Source organism: Camellia sinensis, chromosome 8 (genome assembly GCF_055761805.1).
Source record: "Camellia sinensis isolate YWXY chromosome 8, ASM5576180v1, whole genome shotgun sequence".
In the NCBI taxonomy this organism is placed as follows: domain Eukaryota; kingdom Viridiplantae; phylum Streptophyta; class Magnoliopsida; order Ericales; family Theaceae; genus Camellia; species Camellia sinensis.
The window spans coordinates 114,147,340-114,172,591 of record NC_138968.1 but is presented as its reverse complement, the minus strand read 5'-3'; the positions used below and the strand labels follow the sequence as shown (position 1 = coordinate 114,172,591).

The 25,252-nt window shown below is 35.7% G+C and overlaps 1 protein-coding gene, 1 long non-coding RNA gene and 2 other non-coding genes across 10 annotated transcripts; 1 reads left to right on the top strand and 3 right to left on the bottom strand.

Moving 5' to 3' along the window:
• The first annotated feature begins 245 nt into the window (after positions 1–245).
• On the top strand, positions 246–5,217 carry LOC114291064 (cyclin-J18). 5 transcript variants are annotated; one of them, XM_028235087.2, is made up of 8 exons: positions 246–534; positions 1,515–1,608; positions 1,691–1,789; positions 1,872–1,889; positions 2,171–2,296; positions 2,394–2,454; positions 4,567–4,728; positions 5,002–5,217. In XM_028235087.2, the coding sequence occupies exons 2-7, from the start codon at positions 1,528–1,530 to the stop codon at positions 4,704–4,706; spliced, it is 525 nt and encodes a 174-aa protein (XP_028090888.2). In that variant the 5' UTR covers positions 246–534; positions 1,515–1,527; the 3' UTR covers positions 4,707–4,728; positions 5,002–5,217. The 5 variants fall into 5 exon arrangements, with proteins under 5 accessions (XP_028090888.2, XP_028090887.2, XP_082739306.1 ...); XM_028235086.2 differs by having other exon boundaries at positions 1,509–1,608; XM_082883180.1 differs by lacking the exon at positions 2,171–2,296 and having other exon boundaries at positions 1,509–1,608.
• Positions 5,218–8,917: 3,700 nt separating this feature from the next.
• On the bottom strand, positions 8,918–13,100 carry LOC145797051 (uncharacterized). 3 transcript variants are annotated; one of them, XR_014338014.1, is made up of 4 exons: positions 12,365–13,100; positions 9,956–10,039; positions 9,301–9,364; positions 8,918–9,185 (listed from the first exon to the last, which is right to left on the bottom strand). It is a non-coding gene; the product is annotated as an uncharacterized LOC145797051 (long non-coding RNA). The 3 variants fall into 3 exon arrangements; XR_014338012.1 differs by having other exon boundaries at positions 9,301–10,039; XR_014338013.1 differs by having other exon boundaries at positions 8,918–9,364.
• LOC114323462 (small nucleolar RNA snoR26) lies at positions 10,551–10,639 on the bottom strand. The gene has a single exon (XR_003651177.1). It is a non-coding gene; the product is annotated as a small nucleolar RNA snoR26 (small nucleolar RNA).
• Positions 10,701–10,791, bottom strand: LOC114291091 (small nucleolar RNA snoR27). The gene has a single exon (XR_003639285.2). It is a non-coding gene; the product is annotated as a small nucleolar RNA snoR27 (small nucleolar RNA).
• Positions 13,101–25,252: the final 12,152 nt, after the last annotated feature.

The window sequence follows — 25,252 nt, the reverse complement described above, 5'->3', positions numbered from 1 at the left end:
TAGCCTACTGACAGACATGTAATTAGAAATTTTTAAAGGCAAATTTTTAGGGATAAAAATAATTTATCTATAAAAATTATACTTTTAAAGATAAAATGAAAGAATTTAAAAATATATATATTTAATTATATTATTATATTTTTTAAACAAATTTTATTTAGTTGTAAAAAAATCAAGCACTTTTCCCTACCATTTTAATTGGTTCTAGTAAACTCAAATCATATATTATTGTATTTTATATATAGAACTCAAGAGTCGGAACTATCAAAAATAAAAACAAAAAAAAGCATCAGGTTTCATCTCTCACTCTCTCCCTCTCTCTCAAATACCTAATTTCTTTTCATATATCTCTTCTCTACGGATTCGATATATGAACTCAATGGTTCTTGTCTACGGATCTCGTTGATTGCTTCTGATCTGTGGTTCATCATTGTCTCATAGCATCTCTCTCCAGGGCTGGATAGCTCCGTTGCCGCCTCATCTCTCCTCGATTCTCCGATTTCCCGGCGACTCTCCGGTAGCGATTCCGATCAGGTACCATATATATATATATGTATGTATGTATGTATATACATACATGTATGAATCTGTATAATCGATTTGATATCCCAATTTTAGCCCTCGATTTCGTGCATGGTTTCGTATACATGTATAGATTCATGTGTTTGTTCAATCAATCCGTTTCAGTGAGGTGTTTATAGTAATCATCAATAATTAAGCGTTTTTCGTTTTTAGGGTTCATAGTATAAGAAAATCTCTGAATCGTGCATTTTTTGATCTTATCACATCATTATCGGCATTTTGTTATCATACATTGTTCAGTGATCTTTTTACAGTGAATGTTGTTGTTATTAGAAGCAATCGCAATTTGTATTAGTTGATTAGTTTTCGCAATTTCTTAACAGGGTGATGATATTTCATAGATCCTTGAAGGTGCATTTGACTAAAGGACATGTCCATACTCTCAATCTTAGTGGAACACACTAATCTCTTTGAGGAATCAATGAATCTATAAATATGTGAATTTATACAAATATGATGCTATTATTTACTGGGGGAAACAAGACTCAAGTTCATCATTGAAAAATCTGAACTAAATCAATCCAAAGGTTTATCTATTGAAAATACGAGAATTGAGAATTAGAAATTGTATTTAATGTCCCTATGCCCTTTCTCTCAATAGTTATATTATTTTTAGTATTTGAGTCGACCAATCATCGAATGAACAAACTATAGAATTTGAAATACACGTAAAAAACTCGAACATACTAAACTCAGTAAAGGTTTTGTCACTTAGTTAAGTATAAGAACCTGATACACACATTTGTATGCTACGAGGATTATAATTCAGAAATGTTGAGTACGCTTTTGTACCAGAATTTAAGTATGCTAATTGATTGTCCATGAGTGTGGAAGATTTTGTTTTATACTTTTCTAGTTGGGAAAAAAAAGTTTGTTTCATGTCTTTATTACTACAAATTTGTGACCATTAACTTGTACTTGCAAAGATTCAGACACAGCAATGACATGGAAAACTGGCTTTTACATCCCATGAGGGAGAGCAACCTGCAATTATTTGCCCTTGTTTCTATATGGATCTCAAGCAAAGTAGGTGATCATACTTTGTTTATCATAAGCTTTCATCATTAGGGTGTAGTCTTGTATTTCTTACTAAATTAATGGGTTGCAGATGCATGATTCTCATCCCCTATCTGTAAAATGTTTGAAATCTTTGGGAGACAAGATGATTAAGGAGCAACATTTTACAACTCGTGATTTCTTGGAAGCAGTAAGCTAAATTTCTGTAACTCCTTTTAAAAAACTTCATCTCTATGTTTTCCATTGTTGTGGTTAATGAAGATATTCTGCAGGAGGTGGTCCTAATGCAGGTAAATCCCATAGAACTATAGTGGATGGTTGCATTTGTCAGCTTCAACTGACATGTTTTGCTACTCTTTCTCTTCTTCTTGAAAGGTATTGGATTTTGAGATTGGTACAGCTAATATTGCTTTTAAATTCCTCAAGGAGCTTTTCATTCAGTTCAAGTGAGTTTTTTTTTGTGTCATCATTATAAAATATGTTGGCAATCATATGGTTGGAGTTTAGATCAGTTTACTGTTTATTCTAATGGGTCACAAATTCTGTCTTTTCTGTCTTATATGAATTTAAGGGAATTGCAACGGTTGGGAAACTTGTAAACTTTGAAGCATGCATGGATATCATGGAACTTCTCTATGAAAAGGATCAAACATCAGCTCTTTATAATTCTCCCAAATATCTTGCTGCATCAATACTGGCATGTGCATTTACATTTCTTTTTTCTAATTTACTAATTCAGAAATGTTGCACTTGCTCTGTCTTTTTACTTTGTAATAGTTTTGGACCTTTTGCAGGTTGCTTCATATGTTATCACAGTTCCAAAACAGAGATGGGAGTTTCCTGTTCTTCCTTGGGGTAATATTTCTGTACTCGAAATTTCTCCGGTCACCTCTTCTATTTGATCTACAATTATCATTTTGTGTTTCTACGGTTATGCCAAAAAAATAAGATGTTATGCACAGTCAGAAACACTAATACCAATTATTATGTACCGTTCTATTCTGATTAGAAAACTACTAACCACCAACTAAATCTGTATTACAGAAAAGTGATTTACTTGAGGTTTTTGTATAGCTTAGATTTTTCACTGTGTAAAAGACAGCAGTCTAGTAAAAACAATAGGAAGGCTCAGATGATTATGAATAGACAGATTTGGCTTTTGGGCTACGATGCACGGACACTTCAACTTAGTTGCCATATTTGTGTCTCAGACATGCCGGGATACATATTGGGCATGCCACGTATCCTATTTTTAAAAATTATTTTTTTCTCCACTTGGACACGTCAGGGACACATCACCATATTAGGCCTCGTTTGGAAACTTGGCTATTTTAGTTTGCTTTTTGGCTATTTTATGAAATGAAAACAAGTTGTGTTTGGGATGCTTTGTGAATTTTTTTGTAGTTGAATAGATGGTTGTGAGAGAAAAAGTGATTGATTGATGTGTAGGGTGTAAGATTTTGTCTTATTGGCTATTTTAGCCTTTTTTTTGTGTTTATTGGCTATTTTAGCCAAAATAGAAGTCCCCAAACGGGATGGACAAATAGACAATAGGTAGTAGGAGTAATATAGTTTTTCAAATTGTTTTTGTTTTTATGACCTTAAAATAATAGAGTTGGAGCTATTGAACCAAAAATTTCAAAATTGGACATTTGGCTTGATTACAATTTTTTTTTTCAATGTATGGTATTAAATAGGCAAACTATGACCTATTTTCATCTCTTGGGTTATATGTAATTAGATTATGCATGCATGCTTCATGTTGTTATTATTTTCCAGCTTTGATGTTCCTGGTGAGTGAGACTTTGTGTAAACTTCTGCAAGTAAAACAGTTACGTGTTCTGTTTCTAGCACCTCTATGATTGCTCATGCTCTCATGCTAGTTTTGCCACTTTCTCTATTACTTGATTTGCTGCATTTGAACTTAGAAGTCATTTGGCAATAAAGATGAATTATTTCAATGATCTTGGCAGATGATGTCAAGTGCTCCTTTGACTAAGAACCAAACCAACTTGTGAAATACTTCTTAGAATGCTTATGCTAATTCCCCTCAACATGATTTATGACCAAACCAACTTGAGCTCCCAAACTCTAGGAAATGTCCTCACTATGATCTCAACTAGTCTTCCGAGTATTCATGCAGCCATTCTTAGCTTCCAAATGTTTTCGATTAGAAAAAAGTTTAGTTTGCAAGATTTTCAGAAACATTTTACTGGAAATCCTTTGATACCATAGGTTTCAAAAGATATAGAATTGAAGCCTAAAGGATAGGAAAAGGTTGGAGTTGATTTGTGTTTGATTTAATAGGGGTTTGAGGCTGAAAACAAGACTGCTTTGGGCTGTATCTTTTAAAATCATCTGTGACTTGTGTTGGATCTTTTGTTGACTCCCATTTTCACTTTTCTGTTGTCAATCTTTGTTGACCTGTACTTTGAATGCAGTTTTCTCTACTGGGTCTTGACTATTATATGTGTAGTCCTTTTGTACTTCATTTGACTTAAATTTCTCTTATCACCCATTCTACATCTCTAGATAATGGTACAGAGTTGCTACATATTAAAAATATGGATTTTAGAAGTTTACACTTCTAACTTGTTATGGTAAATTTGGTCATATCCCAAATTTCTTTGTGCTTACTTTTAGCTATTCTGCATGTAATTTTACTAGTCAATTTGTTGTTATGAAGAAGCATGTTTGTGAATTGGAGAAGAGCTTTTCTCCAGTACACCATTCATTTAGAGACCTCTATGCATAGATCTTGCATAAAAAAATAGATTGATGAGATAATTATAAATACATCATTTCATCACGTGTATGAAAAAAATTTGACGAAAAGTACGAGTTAATAAACAACTTTCATTTTTATTTTTCTTTGGAGATAAATGCGACATATCATGTGGCTACAAATGTAGGATCAATCTTTTTTGTTTTTGTGTTTGTTTTTTGGTATGCATGATCTGTGCACAGATGCCTATAAAATGATTGGATCGAATCATGAAAGTGGGCCCCGTGGTGGATTCACGAGGCCAGACCACATGAAATGTTGTGGACTGGAGAGAAGCTCTTCTCTTCCTTCCTGTTGTACAGTATCTCCCTTACATTGTTGAGCTCAACTATGAACCATGCAAGGTAACCATTCTTCATCTTGTTTTCACAACATCAATGTAAATTGTATCTATCTTAGAGTAATTATTTTCAAATTTTTGTAACAAGTTGATTTAGTTTAATCTTTGTTAACTCTTGAATATTGATAGTGAATTTTGGGTGGCTTTGTGTACTAAGATTTATGTGATTGCTGCAGATACTACAATTGGCACATTAAATTGCAATCTATTAAATTAATCTATCATTGGATAATTTTTAATTGGTAATCTATTTGAGAGTTTGGCCTATTTTATGCAGGCCCTGCATACTTGCGTCGATTTGAAGCTTGGGAGCTCTCTGCTAGATTTTGAATGCCATTTCAACAAAGTCATTGAAAAGAAGATGCGATGAGTTGAGTTGTTTTGTTTTGTTATGTAGGTAGAACTCCAATTATAATTTGTTCATTGAATAGTTGAATACTACAAACAATGCTAATAGCACTAGCTTTATAAATTGGAAATGATACTTTTGAAATCTCTGTCAGTTTATGGTATACAATCAAGATAGTACATACTAATGAATTAGGAGCATGATATTTGTTTGTTATTGAAATATCTTTTGATTAAGTCTGTTTGAATGTGATGAGCATTTTTTTTTTTTTTTCGTGTAGTTGAATTTTAATTTGGAGATGAACGAATGGTCTGGTGATATGTTTGATATTTTCTGTTTGGTTGTTGAGAAATCAATAAAGGAATATAAGTTGATGTTCATACTAGTATTTTTAGAGTAATTGTTACAAAAAAAAAAAAAAAAAATTCAAATTTTTAGAGACCAATTTTAGTTGTCTCAAAAAATTTTTAACCTTTACACACCATTTGTCCCCAAAACTAAAACTTTTAGAGACCGCTTTCATTTGTCTTCAAAACTAAACTTTTAGAGACAAATTTCTGTTGTCTCAAAAATTATGTTTGGTTTGAGTTTTCTGAATTAAGTTTTTGAAAATTGATTTTTTTGGTTTTTCGTGTTTTTTTGTTTTTAGTGAATATTTTTAAAATTTTAAATATTTTTTTACTTTTTTAGATGCACCTTACTTAGATGTATCTAAAAAGTAAAAAATTTGTAAAAAAATATTTTAAAAAATTAATAAATACGTAAAAATACAAAAAATGTATTGAATTATTATATTTTTTTTGTATTTTTGATATTTAGTGAATTTTTAAAAGATTTTTTTTTACAATTTTTTTACTTTTTAAGTGTATTTATGTTAGGTATGTCTAAAAAGTAAAAAAATTGCTTAAAATATTAAAAAAATTCAGTAAAAATAAAAAGACACGGAAAATAAGAAAGTAGAATTTTTTGAAAAGTATTTTTTGAAAAGTGAAAACAAGCAAGGAGATTGTTTTTGCCTCCATGATTACTTCTTTTGTTGTGGACTATAGTTAGACTTTTAGAGACAAATTTTGGTTGTTTCAAAATCAAAACTTTTTGCAACCACATATTTTTGTCTCTAAAAGTTTATGTATAGTGACAAATGTCAAATTTTGTCTCTAAAAGTCATTTTTTGACTTTTTCGGACGGGCTATTTAGGACAAACTTTGCAACGGAGGAAATTAGTTGGCTAAAGTTTTTCCCAACAAATATTACACTTTTCGGGACGAAATAAATGTCTCTAAAAAGTTGATTTCTTGTAGTGTATAATGACAAAATAATTTAAATATGATTTTTCAGAACTTATTTTTAATTGAAAAATTACTATAAAATATTTGAATAGAATAAAATAAATTTCATACAAAATAAAAGTATCTGAATGAAAAAACGGGTAAGAAGAAAATTTAGAATGATATTCTCACTTGATTTGAAAATAATTCTAAATGAACAACAAATTATCACATATAATCCTCAATTTTTAATAAAAAAAAAAAAGAAATTTCACGAACCCTCATTTTTAATAATAATAAAAAAAGGTAACGTTTCTTTCTATTTCGTTTAGCAAAAGTCACTTTTTAGCAAGTTGAGGCAAAATTATTTTAGTTTTTCTATTCTAATTGACAATTGGGATTTTTAAAAAAAAAAAACATGATCCACCATATTTGGCAAGTACTAAAAAAATCTAGATGTATAATAAATTGTCACGTGTAATCTTCATTTTTTTTATTATAAAAAAAAATTCACCAACCAGCACTTTTAATAAAAAAAAAATTATTCTATTTGATTTTAGCAAAAATCACTTCTTAACTATTTGAGTCAAAAAAAAATTATTTATTGTTTTAATTTGTTTAATTGACAATTGAGATAAAAAAAAAATAATAATAATAATAATAATAAATGAATTAAAAGAAGCTACCATGGTTGGCAAGTTCTGAAAAAGTCATTCATTTTTTTAATATTTTCGTCTTTTGTTAAAAAAATTGTATTAAAAAATTTTAAAGTTCAAGTCTTGTAGTTTAGGACATAATTTTTTTAATAAAATTTAAAATCAAAAAAATAAAAATAAAAAACTTTTAATAGTGATTAATAATTTGAACACGCATATTTAATACAAATAGTATTTAGACCAATTATATTATGACATACGTGAATATTGATCTCATTCTAATTATACTAACATAATTTAAAGAAGAATTTAAATTTTAAATTTTATTTTATAATTTAATAAATAATGCATAATTTAAGGAATGAATATTAATCCCATTCCAATTATAGTAACATAATTTAAGAAAGAATCCAAATTGAAAATTTTATTTTAAGAATATAAAATTAATTTATAGACTAATCATATTGTGACACATATTAACAACAATTAAACGAAATTAAATAAATGAGAAAAAAAAAAGTACAACTTTCAACCTTAATAAGATGACAACGCTTTACAATTATAATAGTATATAGATTCCATAAGATATTTTTAAATTTTGAGAAGAAAAAATACAGACATAAAATGGTCAACAAGGGGCAATGGCAGCTTCCGAAATTTTTTCGAGGATACACATTCAAAACTTAGACTTTACAAATTCACTGATTCACTATTAAAAAAAGTATTTTTTACTACCGCTACAAGCCGTCGCAAATAATAAAAAGAGAGTCGCAAAAGACTTTTTGCGACGACCCATGCGACGGAAAATGGGAGTCGCGAATGTGGAGGCGGCAAATACTTTTTGCGACCGCAAAATCGCAGTTGCAAACTATTTGCGACCACCTAACCTACTTATGGCGACTAACGTTTTGCCGTCGCAAAAAAAATAAAAATAAAAATAAAAAAATACATACAACGTTTTAGCAACCTACAAGGTTTTGAAAACTGAACCGGACCGGCCGGTTCGACCGGTTGAACCGTCGACCGGACAGGATTCCGGTCCGGACTAAACCGGCCAGAAATGAAAATCGGTGTTTTTAAGGAGAACCAGAAAAACCGGCTGTTGGACCGGCGAACCGGTCGACCTGGAGCGGGTTCGCCGGGTTGATCCGGATCGGAATTTTTTTTTTATATTTTCTTTCTTTCTTTTCTTTCTTTCTTTCTTATTATATATATATATATATATATATATAATATAAGAATATAAGAAAATTTTAATTTGAAACTCTTTTTCTAGGGTCTCCTCTTGTGAGGAATCTCATTAAGAGCTTGATGAAATTATTGTGAAAGTCTTCACCTATTTATAAGAAAAAAAACTTTCAAAAAAATTCAAGAAATCCATGTGTGATTCCATCAAATGTATTGGAGGAAATATTGAAAATTTGATATCCCTCCAAAATTTTTGCTCTCCTTTCAATCAAATTATTTGAATTAAAATCATATGGAGGGAATATTAAATATTTGATTTCATCTTCCAAAATTGAAATTAATAATATTTTAAAATATATTATTATATTTTTCAGTAAAAAAATATTAAGACAAATATTTAAGATAATTTAATATTTTTAATTTATAATTTTATTACTTATATTTTTAATTTATAATTTTATTACTTATATTTTTAATTAAATATAATTTTAATATATTTATTACGTCATGGTTCGATTCCGGTTCAACCCGACAGTTGAACCAGTGATCCGTCCACCCGATCCCTTTTCCGGTTCGCTCACCGGTCCGATTTTTAAAACATTGGCAACGTATATCCTCATATATATATATATATATATATATATATATATATATATATATATATATATATATATATATATATATATATATATATATTTATATATTCAAATATTATATACAATAAATATAAAGTAATATTTGCAAGAATTCTAATACTCATGTATTATTTTCCATCACTTCCCTCAACAAAAATATCTTTCTTCAAAAAAAAAAAAAATTGTGTGCATACAAAATATAAACTTCTATATATGCAAAACAAATATCCATCAACCATCCTTAGAAGTATTTATAAAAAATACTAATATATTCAAGTCCTCAAAAAAAAAAAAAAAAAAAAAAATTCTCAATTTAGCTCTCAATATCACCCATTCAATCATATCAACTACTCGCTCAACACTACCTGCAAAAATATACATCAATATATTAGTTGACTAACTTGGATGCCAAAACAAAAATGGATACAAAGAGCACATTAATTGACAAAATAATCAGCTCTAAGAATATTGAAAAATTACTCGAACTTGATTATCTTCTAATTCAGCTGGACAAATCAGTGATGCTAATTGCGTAAAGAACACCCTGCAACAGAAATTTTAAGAATTTGAGTCAGGAATTTTTCTAAAAGTAAGCAACTGTGCTACAGCACCAGTTTAACTACAATTGAATTCATAACACAAAACTCATAAATTAAATGCACAACAGATAAATGATCATATAGCCACATAAAATATTGTTAATTTATATTTTGTCAGATAACTAACTCTTTGTAAAGATTCTCTATCTAATACTTGTTATGGGCTGTGTGACTGAGGAGGAACCTCATGCAATCACAATAAGAGTTGGCAGGGCAAAAGTCCCACTGCTCTGAAGACTTGTGTTTGAGATATTAGGGAGATTTTCAACGGAGGGTGTGTTTTGGAGAGTTCTCTCATAGAGATAACTGCAGCAGTGTGTTTGATCCCATCTTAGTAGGGAGCATTCTTCCTTAATTGGGCTGCCAAAGGAGTCCTGTATTTGGACATATTAGGAATAAAATTGGCCATGTAATTTACAATACCAAGAAACTATTGGACCTGCTTGTATGTAAGATGTTCATTAAGGAAATTTTGTGAGTCTAACCATCACATCATACCATATAGAAGCAAAAACTAGATGGTAACACAAAAGTACCTTTGACTGCTTCATGAACTCATTCATGACCCTTTTGTAACAATCCTCACAAACAGCTGGTGGAACTTCTACACTCAATCTAATCTGAATAAAAAAAAAAAAAAAAACATACTCAATTACAAATACATATAAAGCAGTACTTATACAAATATACTCTGATTAACAAGTGTACGCTGGCCAATAAATGTGTAGAAGGAAAAAAAAAAGTTAAGAAATGCAGTATAGGGTACTCGGAATCTCATGAACATGACAATAAAATAGTACACTTTGAAATTGGGCAAGAAAGGAAAAACCCAATAAAATTAGCTCCTAACAGCTTATTGTGCTCTGGATGATGATATCTGCTCTTCTTCATATCACTTGTATTGTGTAAAAAATTTCACAAGTTTAAAGTAAAGAACAAAGGAAATGCCAGATTATCTACGTAAACTCATCCAAATAAGAAATAGGAGAGCAGATATCATCATTGAGTGCTTCAGAGTTCGCTGGTTTTAAAAAAACAGAAATTTATACATATAGTGAATTGTCTACATAATGAAGTTGAAAAAAAAAACCTAAAGAGAAAATAGGAGAAAATATAAAATGAAAAAATGAAAAGCATCTTAGAGTCAACATTCCCCATAGTTTTCTTCACTAGCAATCAAAGTGCAAGGATAACAAAAGGTTACTCATCACTGATGCTCACATAAATCCATAGCTTCCATAAAAAGAACACATAAAACTAATGAACCAAAAGCAAGTGGTAAATGGATCTCAGAATAATATGAATATCTTCAATCCCTTTAAAGGGAATTACAGATAGATAACGCAGTTTTTATCAATCATCATTGATCCTATCCAAAAAACCCAATTGAGCAAAACAAAAAAGTTTGGTACTAAAAAAAAAACAGAGCAGCCAAGCCAGACAGAGAGAGAGCTATATCCATAGATTTCTAAAGCAGAAATCAAAGCAAAACAACTAACAAAGTAACAAACAGATCAAGCATAAAATAAGCTGTTAAAGCATAAAGATTTAAATTATTTACACAATACAAGTGATAGAATTTTCTAAAAATCAGGAATCAAACACTTTAAACTCGTTATATGGACTTTTATATTCCCTAATATGAAGCTATGTTAACAAGACATAAATTGGGTATCGGTACGGGATGTATGGAACACATGAATTTTGCAATAGTTTTTTGGTTTTTTGTCTCGACAGAACAACAGAGCCATTTTCGATTGGATTTTTTTTTCTTTTCTGAATTGCAATTCAAGGTTATGTTTTGTTTAGATTCAGTACAGCTTCCTAATCTCTGAGTGTGTGTGTGTGTGTGTGTGTGTGAGAGAGAGAGAGAGAGAGAGAGAGAGAAAGATGCAGGTTCATTGTATTGTGGATGGTGTGCTTAGTTTACATAAGCTTCCTAATCTCTGTGAGAGAGAAAGAGTAATGCAGGTTCATAGTAGTCTGGATTGTGGTTGTGGATGTTGTTGTAAATTTAAATACAGTTAAAAAATTGAGGAATTAAACTGGTCCGTGAATGTTTTCAAAAACTGAGGAATCTAACTCAGCCTAATCAGATTTTTTTTTTCTTTTCTAGTAGTGAAGCCCAAAGAATAGCAACAGCCAGCACAAGTTTTCCTAAAGAATCATTCCAATAATGGTATCCTTGACAACACCTAAAGTAATATCATACAATGATGGAACAAAAAGTTATTATAGTAATGTCTTTTTTAACCTTCCTCACACTAGCACCTTCTACATGCACAAAATTATAGCTCCAATGTGTTGTTGATCTGCTTTAATAAATGTAAACATCTAAAACTTGACTCTGCATTTTGTACATTATTTAACGATTATGTCATCTACAATGTCTAACTATGAAATTTTAGTCCTTATATTCAATAAAGTAAAATAAAAATATTTACTTCGGTATTTCATTAACACTTCAAAGAGATAACAAGTTCAAAGGTCATTGCAATCACAAATCATAACTGTTCAGTCAGAAATTAAATTACTCAAAACACTTTAAAAACGATCAATTTTTACGTGAACAACTTAAAACTGAGATTTTCTTGCCAAATAGAGTACAAGTTTCTCGAGTATCACTATCCCTGTGATTATCCAGCTTCATCATTTGGATAATCAGCTTGTAGTCACTATATTCCGACACTGCTTTCATCTTAATCCAGACACAATCCATTCATCATCCATATCTTCACTAGTTCCATAGTAATCAATCCTAATCTCGAAAAGGCCTAAGCTTTCGCACATTCAAATTATTCAGCAGGTCATGAATAGCTACTAAATTCATCAATAAAATTCAACATGCAAACATATAAATTGAATTAACCTATAATATTTTAAATGAAACATGTCATGATTTGTAGCAACATGAAAATAAAAATTACAAATAAAATAGTTCATACTTTAGGTAGCTGCAAAGGAGCTTTAACCATGGTTCATTCTTCAAATAATCCCCCAACACTAAGACTACACCAACTACTGTACCATCAAAAGATGTAAATTATTGATTTCACCTGTGGTTTGGAACTATTACTGTTCATTGTGTCAAACTGGACAAACAACAATCAACAGGCTTGTTAAACATGTAAGCTAACTGTACTGTTAAGCTGCCATAGATGGCCATATATTCAATGAAAAAACAAAACAAAAACAAAAAAAAAAACATGTTTACATATACTTGTACAGATATATCAGCAGGAAAATTGGAAAAATCATGGATCAATCAATCAAAACAATGAGATAAAAAAGAAATTGAAAAACTAAATTGAGAATTGAAATAAAACTGAAATACTGGAACAATTTTTTCAGCAAAATGAACCTCGCTTTTGCTTCGAATTAGGAGATGACTTCTTCGTAGTGAACCACTGAGTATCCAACTTCTCGATCTCTAATCTTCATCAAACCTCAACTCACTCTACTATTACTCCATCTTCTATCGATTTGTAACACACTCAAAAATCCCCAAATTCATCTACTTAAAATCAACAGTGACTCAATGCTTAACACACACATTGAGAGAGAGAGAGAGAGAGAGAGAGAGAGAGAGAGATGGAGAAGATATTGAGAGATTCATACCAGTCTGTGAGACCGAGAGAGAGAGAGAGAGAGAGAGAGAGAACAATCAGTGCTGTTTGTGAAGAGACTAGGGCAAATGCAAGGACGAGGGGAAAATTTTAAATAAAGGAAAAGAGTCCTGCTGGAGACCCCAGCAGGAAAGCACCCCCAGAACCCCCCTCCACGTGAGGGGCTAGCAATGGATGAAAAAAAAAAAAAAAAAAAAAAACTGTTTTTTTTTTTACCAATCAGGCATGAACCCCAGCACCCTCACTGGGGGTCTCAATAAAGAAAAATAAGGAATAAATTGACTATTTGCCACTGCTAGTACGGTGGTAGCAAATTATATAGTGGCAAAAAGTCATTTTTCTAATATTGATTTAAACTTCACAAATCATAAAAACAAAAATAAAAAAAAAAAGCAAAAATAAAAAAGTTATGATACATGACTTCAATGTCCATAACCAAGCAGTTATTCATCTATTGATATCTCATTTATTTCTGTAATTGATTTTTTTTAATTTATTTATTTATTTTTTATGTATTTGATTTGCAACTGGTAGAATCAATACTAATTTCACAAGAAAAAAAACTAGAAAATATATGAGATCCTTTTTTTTTTTTTGTCTCTAACTACTTTCTATCAAGGTCACTAATTCCTTCTAATTCAGAAAACTTGTTGGAGAGCATATCAATAATGTAGCTCTCTAGTTAATTGTCAAGTGTCTTAAACTCTATTTCAGGAAAATAATATAGATAAAACTCCTCAAGTCAAACCAACCTTTGCTTATAAAAATCAATAAATGAACCACAAGAATTCAAGTAAGCCACACAAAGAAGCAACTTGGTATTCACCTCTGTAAAACGGTTGTTAAGCTCTTAAAATTGCATGTCTATGACTGTGTAGAACAACTTAACACGACAGTGATATAAATTTATGTTTGTTGATACTTTGCATCGTAACCTCCCACAAACTACAAATATAGAAAATGTGTGAGAGCTCGAATGCCCTGAATACCAAAACGACGTCGTTTTGGCATTCTTACCGGGAAGAGAATGACTCAGACCTGGTACAGAAAAATTATCTTACCGGTAAGAGAATAAATCTTACCGCTAAGATTAAAAAAAAAAATCTCAAAACGACATCGTTTTGGGATTTCGGGCCATTCGAGCCGTTGATAATTCGAGCTAAGTAGTGAAGTCGCTACAAATATATTGTCCATGTTAAGGATAGAAATATTGTGTTTGCTACAAAATGAACACACTTCAATAAATAGATAATCATATCATACCTCATCATATGCAATCGTTTCTATAGCGATCCCGGTTTCTCTTCTTTTGATTGTTGTATTCCAGACTTGGGTTTCGTGGAGTTGGTGGTTGTATATCTTGTTGTTATCCTTTAATTCCGTGTGTTTGAGTTTTAGGATGTATTGGGCATGTTTCGAACAGGTTGGTTGAGCTTTAGTCCCATTCCTTGTTGCCCAGATTTTTGGTGGTACGCTCGAGCGGAGTTTGATTTTTGGTTGTCCACTCGAGCGGGCCTCATTGCGCTCGAGTGAGGTTTTCACACTCTCAGCATTTCGTGCCTCTGCAAAACTTCTGCAGGTGTGTTTTTCATGCTCGAGCGGATTTCCTTACGCTCGAGCAGGCAGCGCTCGAGCGGGTGTCTTGGCACTTGAGCAGGTAGTTCATTGTCTGTAAAAAAATTGGAAGGGGGAAATCTACGCTCGAGCGGCCTTGCCTTTGCGCTCGAGCGGGTGTGTTTTGCAGTTGTGTCTTGGCGCTCGAGCGGGAATCTTTACACTCGAGCGGGTCCAGTTTTTGTGTCTGACGCTTGAGCGTCCTATTCTCCGCTCGAGCAGGTCATACGTATATCAGATATCAGCTAGGTCTTTTTAGATCACTTTTCAACTTCCTCTCTCTCTCTTACTTTTCCGAAAAGCCATTTTTGGGAGCTTCTCTCACTACTTTCTTCATTCTCTCTTAGGATTGATCTAGTAGAAGTGACTTTCTACCCTTAGGCCTTTGTGAAAAGTGTGTTAATCGTTAAGGGCTACATTTTGATCCGAGAATCTTGAGATTTGGAGCATTTTCGAGTTCTTCATCATTTCTTTTGGGTTTCATCTCTTGAGATAGGGATTCCTACTCATCTTTATGATCTTTAACCAAAATGTAGAGCTTTTGTATAAATGGTTTGGTTTGGGAAGTAAGGATTTGTATTGTATTATATTGAAAAAAGGGGTTTTGTCTTTTTGACTCATATATATATATATATATATATTTGGGGTCTTAAAAAGAGATTATTGATGTTGTTGGTAATATTTGGACCTTTGGGTCAATATTGAGTTTAAAGGAAAAAATGCCATATTTGGGTATATTTGGGTCATTAGTGTAATTAATAACATTTGTTACGAAATTGAGTTGGGGATAATGAAATTTGATCATTAAAAGATGGAATAGTGGAGTTGGATTTATAAATCGCTGACTTTTGAAAATGTCAATTATATATCTGTTGAGGCATTTATTATCTGTTTAGAAATAACTTCTTTGGGTTATCGGTGGAGGATAGTCTTGATTGTTGTAGACATTGCATGATGATTAGGTGAATTGAAACTAATCAAGTTGTGTATTTGAATACATGGGTGCCGAATCCCGCGGATGAAATTTCCGTAAAATGGTCATTTGAATGTAATTATACATGGGTGCCGAATCCCGCGGACGCAATTTCCGTAAAATGGCAATCCGAATATATCTATACATGGGTGCCGAGTCCCGCGGATGAAATATCCGTAAAATGGCCATAAGAGAATGAAAATACATGGGTGCCAAATCCCGCGGACGCAATTCCCGTAAAATGGCAAGTTGTAGTATTGTTGGCATGAGATGTAGCCTCATTTCAGTTATTTGGCCAGGTTCTGAGCCATGTTTATAAGTTGAGTTTTGTTAAGTTGAACATTTATCAAGTGCTAATGTTTTAGTTATTGCTCATATTATGTTTAGCATATCTCTACTGGGCGTTGGCTCACCCTATATGGGACATCATTTTCAGGTACAGGTAGCATGCCACCTCCAAAGACGTAGCTTAAGAGGCTTAGTGGCTGGGACATCTTTTGTGATTACATTTTTGTATTACACATATATCAAGCCAAGGGCTTCTTTTGTGTAGAGTTAGTACTCTCCTTTTTGTAACCAAGTGTTGACTTGGAAAGTTGTAAGCCTATAGGGCATTTACTTTTGTTGTCAACATGTAATACATTTTGTAAGAATACTCTGATGGTTATAATGTGAGAACTCTTTTACTTATCGTGAATGTATACTATGGTGGGTTTATTTTTGAGGGCGTTAGGGCATTTACTTTTGTTGTCAACATGTAATACATTTTGTAAGAATACTCTGGTGGTTATAATGTGAGAACTCTTTCACTTATCGTGAATGTATACTATGGTGGGTTTATTTTTGAGGGCGTTACAACTTGGTATCAGAGCGTATCGGGTTCGAATACTTTGGGTACGCGGGAAGTGGTTAGTACCACAATGGGTTCGTCTCGCTTGATAGAGACTTAGATGTAGTGCTATATGCTTATGTGATAACATGATTATGTGACTATATGGGTATGGGATTTAGTTCTTGGATGTTGATTGGATCCTTGGGTTTCAATGAGTCTTGTTGGAAAAGCACTTGATCAATGTTGTTTCTAACCGGAACTCTAGTAACGCCTTGGGACTATCATTATCCGGAAATGAAATTCGTAAGTGCTTATGTGATTATGTGCTTACGTGGAGTGAATTACAGTTGTCCATGCATTAGGACGCGAGTGTTTTAGCTTCGGCACATTTATGAATGTGCTAATGTTCTTCGTTACCTTTATTAAGATGTCAGGACGAGGACGTGGTGGTAGGCAAGGCAGGCCTAGGAAGAAGGAAATGCCTATACAGGATGATATTCTGGCGCAGCAGGAAGGGGTTAGTCAGGCCAATGTGGCCGAGCCAGCAGGTCAGCAGGCTATGGGCGCCTTAGCCCGTGGGATAACCGATGCTTTAAGGGAATCTATGGGCATTCTTAGAGCTGAGGTTTCAGTTCAGGCCCAGGTTCACGCCCCGGTTGTTGATGCAGGGCCTTCATTTCAAAAGAGGGAGTTCTTCCGGTCTAATCCGGACGAGTTTGTTGGGGATCCAAAGGAGCCACTCAAGGCTGATGAGTGGTTAGAGCAGATGACCAAGACATTTGAGATGGTTGGCATCGAAGACGGGTTATTAAAGGTGACCTTGGCATCTTTCCAGCTTAAGGGGGATGCGGGTCAATGGTGGAAGTTCACGAGGGGCCGTATTGGTGGCACATGGGAGGCTTTTGTTGATGCTTTCCAGGAGAAGTACTTAGCCCCAGCTATCAGGGAAAAGCTGAGGGACCAGTTTTGTCAGCTTAAGCAGTTAGGCTTATCAGTGGCCGAGTTTGAGGCCGCCTTCACCAGTTTGTCCAGGTTCGCACCTGAGCTCGTGGCGTCGGAGGAACGCCGTTGTATTGAGTTCGAGAGAAAGTTGAGGCATGGCTCAAGATGAGGGTTGGAGGATCCATGTTCCGGGAGTATGGGCATCTTATGGATGCCGCGACCCATATGGAGTCTATGATGGAGGAGGAGGAGAGGATGAGGGGCTCCAAGAGGAGTCAGGAAGGCCAAGGGGATGGTAGGAGGCAGAGGGGTTCTAACCCTCAGCAGTCCCAGAGTGCTTTAGCGAGATCCACCTTTCCAATGCCGAGTTCAGGTTCTGGGAGAGGTAGCCAGTGGGACTTTACCTGTTTCAAATGTGGTCAACTGGGCCACAAGTCTCCAGCTTGCCCGCAGAGGGGAGGAGGTCAGGGAGCAGCTTCATCTTCAGCTCGGCCTCAGAGTCAGAGTCAAGGCAGAGGCCGGTCATCCTCTTGTTATCAGTGTGGTCAGACAGGACACCTGAAGAGGTTCTGTCCACAGTTGGGTGGTACACCAGTGCGTCTGGTTTGAGATAGACGCAGAGTTCGCAGCCAGCACAGTCTGTTCAGCCCTCGAGGGCCAATCAGGGGGCTTCATCATCTCAGTCTGTGCATCAGTCCTTTGCTCCGAGAGGTGAGCAGGTAGATTAGGGACCTACAGGGCGCGTGTATGCTGTTACCGCGCAAGATCTTGTACCGGCTCCATCTGTTGTGAGAGGTACCTTTTTGTTTTGCAACTCGGTTGCCAACGTGTTGATTGATACGGGTGCATCTCATTCCTTTATATCTGCTGCATTCGCATCTGTTTTGGGATTGGAGTTAGCACAGTTAGCATCTCCTATTTGTGTTATATCGCCTGTTGGGGGCGAATTGATTTTGAAACATGGATGTAGAGGTTGTGACATAGAGGTCGCCGACCGTTGACTTCCATTTCCTTTTGTAGTTATGCCCATGTCGGGTTTTGATGTTATTTTGGGTATGGACTGGTTATCGTCATACCGGGCAGTTATTGATTGTTACCGCCAGAGGGTCATAGTTTGTGTCGTGAATGGGGAGTGTTTCCATTTCTTGGGGGATCGGGTTGGTAGTGTGTTGCCACCGGTGTATGATCCGCGAGGGCGGAGTGAACTTAGTGGTCTTCTCGCTAGCCTTATGAGAGTGTGATGAGACCGGGGTTGAGTTACTGAGAGTGGTTTGCGAGCATTCAGATGTTTTTCCCGAGGATCTTGTTAGTTTGCCACCACATCGAGAGATAGAGTTCTCTATTGATTTAGTACCGGGCACAGCGTCGATTTCTATGGCACCTTACCATTTTGCCCCAGCCGAGTTGAGTGAGTTGAAGGTTCAACTCCAAGAGTTGCTAGATAAGGGTTTTGTTCACCCTAGTGTTTCACCGTGGGGAGCACCGGCCCTCTTTGCTAAAAAGAAAGATGGTGCCTTGAGACTTTGTATCGACTACCGAAAGTTGAATCGGTCTACGGTTAAGAATAAGTACCCTATGCCCCGTATAGATGACTTGTTTGACCAGTTGAAAAGGGTCCCGTTGTTTCTCCAAAATAGACTTAAGATCGGGTTACCATCAGCTGAGGGTCAGGGAGGAGGATAATCCGAAAACGGCATTTCGTACGCGGTATGGCCACTATGAGTTTCTGGTGATGCCTTTCGGGCTCACCAATGCACCGGCAGTGTTTATGGATTTGATGAATCGGATATTCTGGGCATTCTTAGATCGCTTTGTATTCGTTTTCGTGGACGACATTCTAATTTATTCGCCTTCGGAGGAGGAGCACGAGGAACACTTGAGAGTGGTGCTCGAGTTGCTTAGAGCCCATAGGCTGTATGCCAAATTTGGAAAGTGTGAGTTCTGGCTAGGAGAGGTCAAGTTCTTAGGCCATGTGGTTTCTGGGGAAGGGGTGTCTGTTAATACATCCAAGATTGAGGCAGTGCAAGATTGGGCACAGCCTAAGAGCGTTTTTGAGATCCGCAGTTTTCTGGGATTAGCTGGGTATTATCGCCGGTTTGTGAAGAATTTCTCCAGGCTAGCTTCACCGTTGACTAGATTGACACGAAAAGGGGTCAAGTTCGTGTGGAGTGAGACTTGTGAAAAGTCGTTCCAGGAGCTGAAGGTTAGATTGACCACCGCTCCGGTCTTGATTATTCCGGAGAGAGGTTTGGATTATGCGGTTTATTGTGATGCCTCACGAGAGGGATTGGGTTGTGTCTTGATGCAAGAAGGGAAAGTGGTAGCCTATGGCTCACGTCAGTTGAAGATTCATGAGAGGAATTACCCTACTCATGACCTAGAACTAGCAGCAGTAATTTTTGCCTTGAAGATTTGGAGGCACTACCTGTATGGTGAGAAATTCGAGGTGTTCTCGAATCATAAAAGTTTGAAGTACCTGTTTACACAGAGGGATTTAAATTTGAGGCAGAGGAGGTGGATGGAGTTCATTGAGGATTATGACTTTGAGTTACACTATCACCGGGAAAGGCCAATGTTGTGGCCGATGGCCTTAGTAGGAAATCCATTAGTGATGTTGCTTCTATAGCCATCCGGGAGTAGGAGATGTTAGGTGCACTGGGCGAGTTCGATTTGCTTCTGGGCGAATCCATTGAGGCTGCGGCCTTGTTTTCTGTTGTTGCACAGCCTACACTTGTGACTCGAGTGTTAGAGTCACAGAGAGGTGACCTTGAAGTAGAATCTCTCCGAGAGAAGATCTCCAGTGGAAAGGCTGAGAAGGGTTTGACTGTGTATCCCGACTTGAGTGTGAGATACCGAGACCGTCTGTTTGTGCCGGAGTCTTGCCGAGAAGAAGTACTTCGAGAGTTTCACCATTCACGCCTTGCGGTACATCCGGGAGGCACCAAGATGTATCGTGATCTAGGTCTTCAGTTTTGGTGGCGGGGTATGAAGAAGGATGTGGCAGTTTTCGTGTCTAAGTGCCTTACTTGTCAGCAAGTGAAGGCCGAGCATCAGAGGCCAGCGGGTTTGTTGCAACCCTTGCCTATTGCCGAGTGGAAGTGGGAGCATGTTACTATGGACTTCGTTGTAGGTCTTCCGAGGACTCAGCGGGGTAGTGATGTTATTTGGGTGGTTATAGATCGGTTGACTAAGTCAGCGCACTTTATTCCTATGCGCATGAGAGATTCGGTAGATCATCTTGCCGACTTGTATATTCAGGACATAGTGAGGTTGCACGAAGTTCCAGTGTCGATCGTCTCTGATAGAGATCCTCGTTTCACTGCTAGGTTGTGGCAAAGTTTGCAGAGTGCCTTGGGCACTAAACTGACCTTTAGTACAGCTTACCATCCTCATACTGACGGACAGTCCGAGCGTACTATTCAGATCCTTGAGGATATGCTTCGGGGTTGTGTCCTTGACTTTAGTGGGACGTGGGAGAGGCACTTGCCCTTGGTGGAATTTGCCTACAACAACAGCTTTCAGTCTAGTATCGGTATGGCGCCGTTTGAGGCCTTGTATGGCCGACCGTGTAGGTCTCCGGTTTGTTGGGCCGAGGTGGGTGATGCACCTTTGTTGGGTCTAGAGTTGGTGAGGGAAATGACGGAGAAAGTTGAGCTTATCCGTAAGAGGCTTGTTACAGCCCAGAGTCGCCAAAAGAGTTATGCCGACCGTAGGAGGAGGCCTTTGGCATTTGAGATGGGTGATCATGTTTTCTTGAAAATATCACCTAGGCGGGGTGTGATGGGGTTTGGGAAGAGTGGGAAGTTGTCCCCTCGATTTATCGGTCCCTTTGAAATCCTTGAGAGGATTGGGGAGGTTGCTTACCGTTTAGCTTTGCCGCCGCAATTGTCCGGAGTGCATAACGTATTTCGTGTTAGTATGCTTCGGAAGTACGAGCCGGATCCATCGCACGTGTTGGATTGGACCGACTTAGAGATAGATGAGGATGCCTCGTATGAGGAGAGACCGGTACGGGTCTTGGATAGGCGGGATCAAGTCTTGCGAGGCAAGACTATTCCCTTGGTAAAGGTTTTGTGGAAACATCACGTAGTGGAGGAAGCCACTTGGGAACGTGAGGCGGGTGTCCGTGAGAAATATCCGGACTTGTTTGTAAATGTTTAACCATGTATTGGGATTTTGTAATATTAATGAACTTTAAGAGCATTAAATATGTCTTAAGTTGTAAAACATTGTGAATGTTTTGGTTTATGGGAATATTGTGGAACTTACCTTGTAATGGAAGTTTATTTTAACATTGCATATGTTAACTCTGTTGTAGAAATGCAAATATAATTTTGGCATTGAATTTGTTTTGTAATGCATGTTGGAGATTATGTTCAAAGTTTGCCTCTTGAATAGAGATGGAACGACTGATAATGGGTCAAGTTGTTGAATTTTACATTGTAATAATGTTGGTAATTGGGAAAACATGCTTTTGAAAAACTTGTACTTAATTTCGAGGATGAAATTCTTTAAGCGGGGGAGGTTATAGCGATCCCGGTTTCTCTTCCTTTGCTTGTTGTATTCCGAACTTAGGTTCCGTGGAGTTGGTGGTTGTATATCTTGTTGTTATCCTTTAATTCCGTGTGTTTGAGTTTTAGGATGTATTGGGCGTGTTTCGAACAGGTTGGTTGAGCTTTAGTCCCATTCCTTGTTGCCCAGATTTTTGGTGGTACGCTCGAGCGGGTCCCTTTGCGCTCAAGCGGAGTTTGATTTTTGGTTGTCCGCTCGAGCGGGCCTTATTGCGCTTGAGCGAGGTTTTCACACTCTCAGCATTTCGTGCCTCTGCAAAACTTCTGCAGGTGTGTTTTTCACGCTCGAACGGATTTCCTTACGCTCGAGCGGGTAGCGCTCGAGCGGGTGTCTTGGCGCTCGAGCGGGTAGTTCATTGTCTGTAAAAGTTCTGGAAGGGGGAAATCTACGCTCGAGTGGCCTTTCCTTTGCGCTCGAGCGGGTGTGTTTTGCAGTTGTGTCTTGGCGCTCGAGCGGGAATCTTTACGCTCGAGTGAATCCAGTTTTTGTGTCTGACGCTCGAGCGTCCTATTCTCCGCTCGAGCGAGTCATACGTATATCAGATATCAGCTAGGTCTTTTTAGATCACTTTTCAACTTCCTCTCTCTCTCTTACTTTTTCGAAAAGCCATTTTTGAGAGCTTCTCTCACTACTTTCTTCCTTCTCTCTTAGGATTGATCTAGTAGGAGTGACTTTCTACCCTTGGGCCTTTGTAAAAAGTGTGTTGATCGTTGAGGGCTACATTTTGATCCGAAAATCTTGAGATTTGGAGCATTTTCAAGTTCTTCATCATTTCTTTTGGGTTTCATCTCTTGAGGTAGGGATTCCTACTCATCTTTATGATCTTTAACCTAAATATAAAGCTTTTGTATAAATGGTTTGGTTTGGGAAGTTAGGATTTGTATTGTATTATATTGAAAAAGAGGGGTTTTGTCTTTTTGACTCATATATATATATATATATATATATATATGGGGTCTTAAAAAGAGATTATTGATGTTGTTGGTAATATTTGGACCTTTGGGTCAATATTGAGTTTAAAGGAAAAAATGCCATATTTGGGTATATTTGGGTCATTAGCGTAATTAATAACATTTGTTACGAAATTGAGTTGGGAATAATGAAATTTGATCATTAAAAGATGGAATGGTGGAGTTGGATTTATAAATCGCTCACTTTTGAAAATGTCAATTATATATCTGTTGAGGCATTTATTATCTGTTTAGAAATAACTGCTTTGGGCTATCGGTGGAGGATAGTCTTGATTGTTGTAGACATTGCATGATGATTAGGTGAATTGAAACTAATCAAGTTGTGTATTTGAATACATGGGTGCCGAATCCCGCGGATGAAATTTCCGTAAAATGGTCATTTGAATGTAATTATACATGAGTGCCGAATTCCGCGGACGCAATTTCCGTAAAATGGCAATCCGAATATATCTATACATGGGTGCCGAGTCCCGCGGATGAAATATCCGTAAAATGGCCATAAGAGAATGAAAATACATGGGTGCCGAATCCCGTAGACGCAATTTCCATAAAATAGCAAGTTGTAGTATTGTTGGCATGAGATGTAGCCTCATTTCAGTTATTTGGCCAGGTTCTGAGCCATGTTTATAAGTTGAGTTTTGTTAAGTTGAACATTCATCAAGTGCTAATGTTTTAGTTATTGCTCATATTATGTTTAGCATATCTCTACTGGGCATTGGCTCACCCTATATGGGACATCATTTTCAAGTACAGGTAACATGACATCTCCAAGGACGTAGCTTGAGAGGCTTAGTGGCTGGGACATCTTTTGTGATTACATTTTTGTATTACATGTATATCAAACCAAGGGCTTCTTTTGTGTAGAGTTAGTACTCTCCTTTTTGTAACCAAGTGTTGACTTGGAAAGTTGTAAGCCTATAGGGCATTTACTTTTGTTGTCAACATGTAATACATTTTGTAAGAATACTCTGATGGTTATAATGTGAGAACTCTTTTACTTATCGTGAATGTATGCTATGGTGGGTTTATTTTTGAGGGCGTTACAGTTTCTTAGGCACTTTAATCAATGCCTTAGCATTTACGATGTCTTTATTTTTATTTATTTATTTATTTTTGTAATGCTCACAACTCGTTTGTGATTCCCATGATACTTTTCATCAAGTGCACATTCAGGACCGACCCTGGCCTAAGGCCAGTGAGACTTGTGCTTTAAGCTCTAAAAATTTGACTCACAATAGGACCCCCAAATTTAGTAAAGTGTTATAGGCTCAAATTATTTTTGTTGTTTTAGAGCCAATTTAAAGGGCCCCAATATATTCTGCTGGACCTATATTTATTTATAAGTGTGGTTTGATCCAATTAAAATTACAAATATATAAAAAGTGTTGGTGGCCCAGGGAGAAGGAATCCACCCAAAAGAAAAGACCTAGGGAGAGAACAATACATACATGCACTGAGTTGTTGTAGGTAGCCCAGGGAGAAGGAATCCACCCAAAAAAAAAAAGGCCCAAGGAGAACAATACATACATACAGAGTTGTTGTCAATCAATGACTCTCTCTCTCTCTCTATCTTTCTCACGAAGTAACAAACACATATCACTGTACTGATTTTTTCATATCTTAATATCACTACAACAAAACTAACTATTTATGGCATCATGTTTATGGCATGCATTAAATGCATGTTGTAGTTAGTACAATCTACGATTTTTTTTTTTGCAAACCGTTAATATTTTGTTAATAACAGCATACATATCATGTAAGTCATTAATTCATATATTTATGACATGCAAAAGTATGCCGTAAAAAATGTATGTTTTTATGTCTTACAAAAATATGTTGTAAAATATTTGTATTTAAGACGACATACATTTTATGTTGTAAAATATTATAACTTTACACAACATGCTAATGAATGTCATGAAAACTTGTACATAAAAAGAAAAAAAAAAATGCAATATGATTTTTTTATGGCATGCAAAAGTATGCTGTAAAAAATGTATATTTTCACGGCATACAAAAATATGTTATAAAATATTTACACTTAAAACAACATACATTTCATGTCGTAAAATATTAAATTATATATTTTTTGGAATTTAGTAATTTTTTTAGAAAATTAAAAAATATTTTTCCTTGTAAGTATATGTAAATTATTTGAATTTTAAAAGTAAAAAAAAAAATTATTTAAAACTTACGCCACACTTCCGCTTATTCTAGATCCATACCTGTTTTTGTCCCAAACCATCTCATTCTCTAGAGAAATTATATTTTAATTATAAATAATAAAAAAAAATTCTAGA

Bases quoted from the DNA above. Each gene is read 5' to 3' on its own strand.
- LOC114291064 (XM_028235087.2), top strand. From the start codon at position 1,528: ATGGAAAACTGGCTTTTACATCCCATGAGGGAGAGCAACCTGCAATTA. The intron at 1,609-1,690 runs GTAGGTGATCAT...AATGGGTTGCAG, and splicing joins CTATATGGATCTCAAGCAAA to ATGCATGATTCTCATCCCCT. The intron at 2,455-4,566 runs GTAATATTTCTG...ATCTGTGCACAG, and splicing joins GTTTCCTGTTCTTCCTTGGG to ATGCCTATAAAATGATTGGA.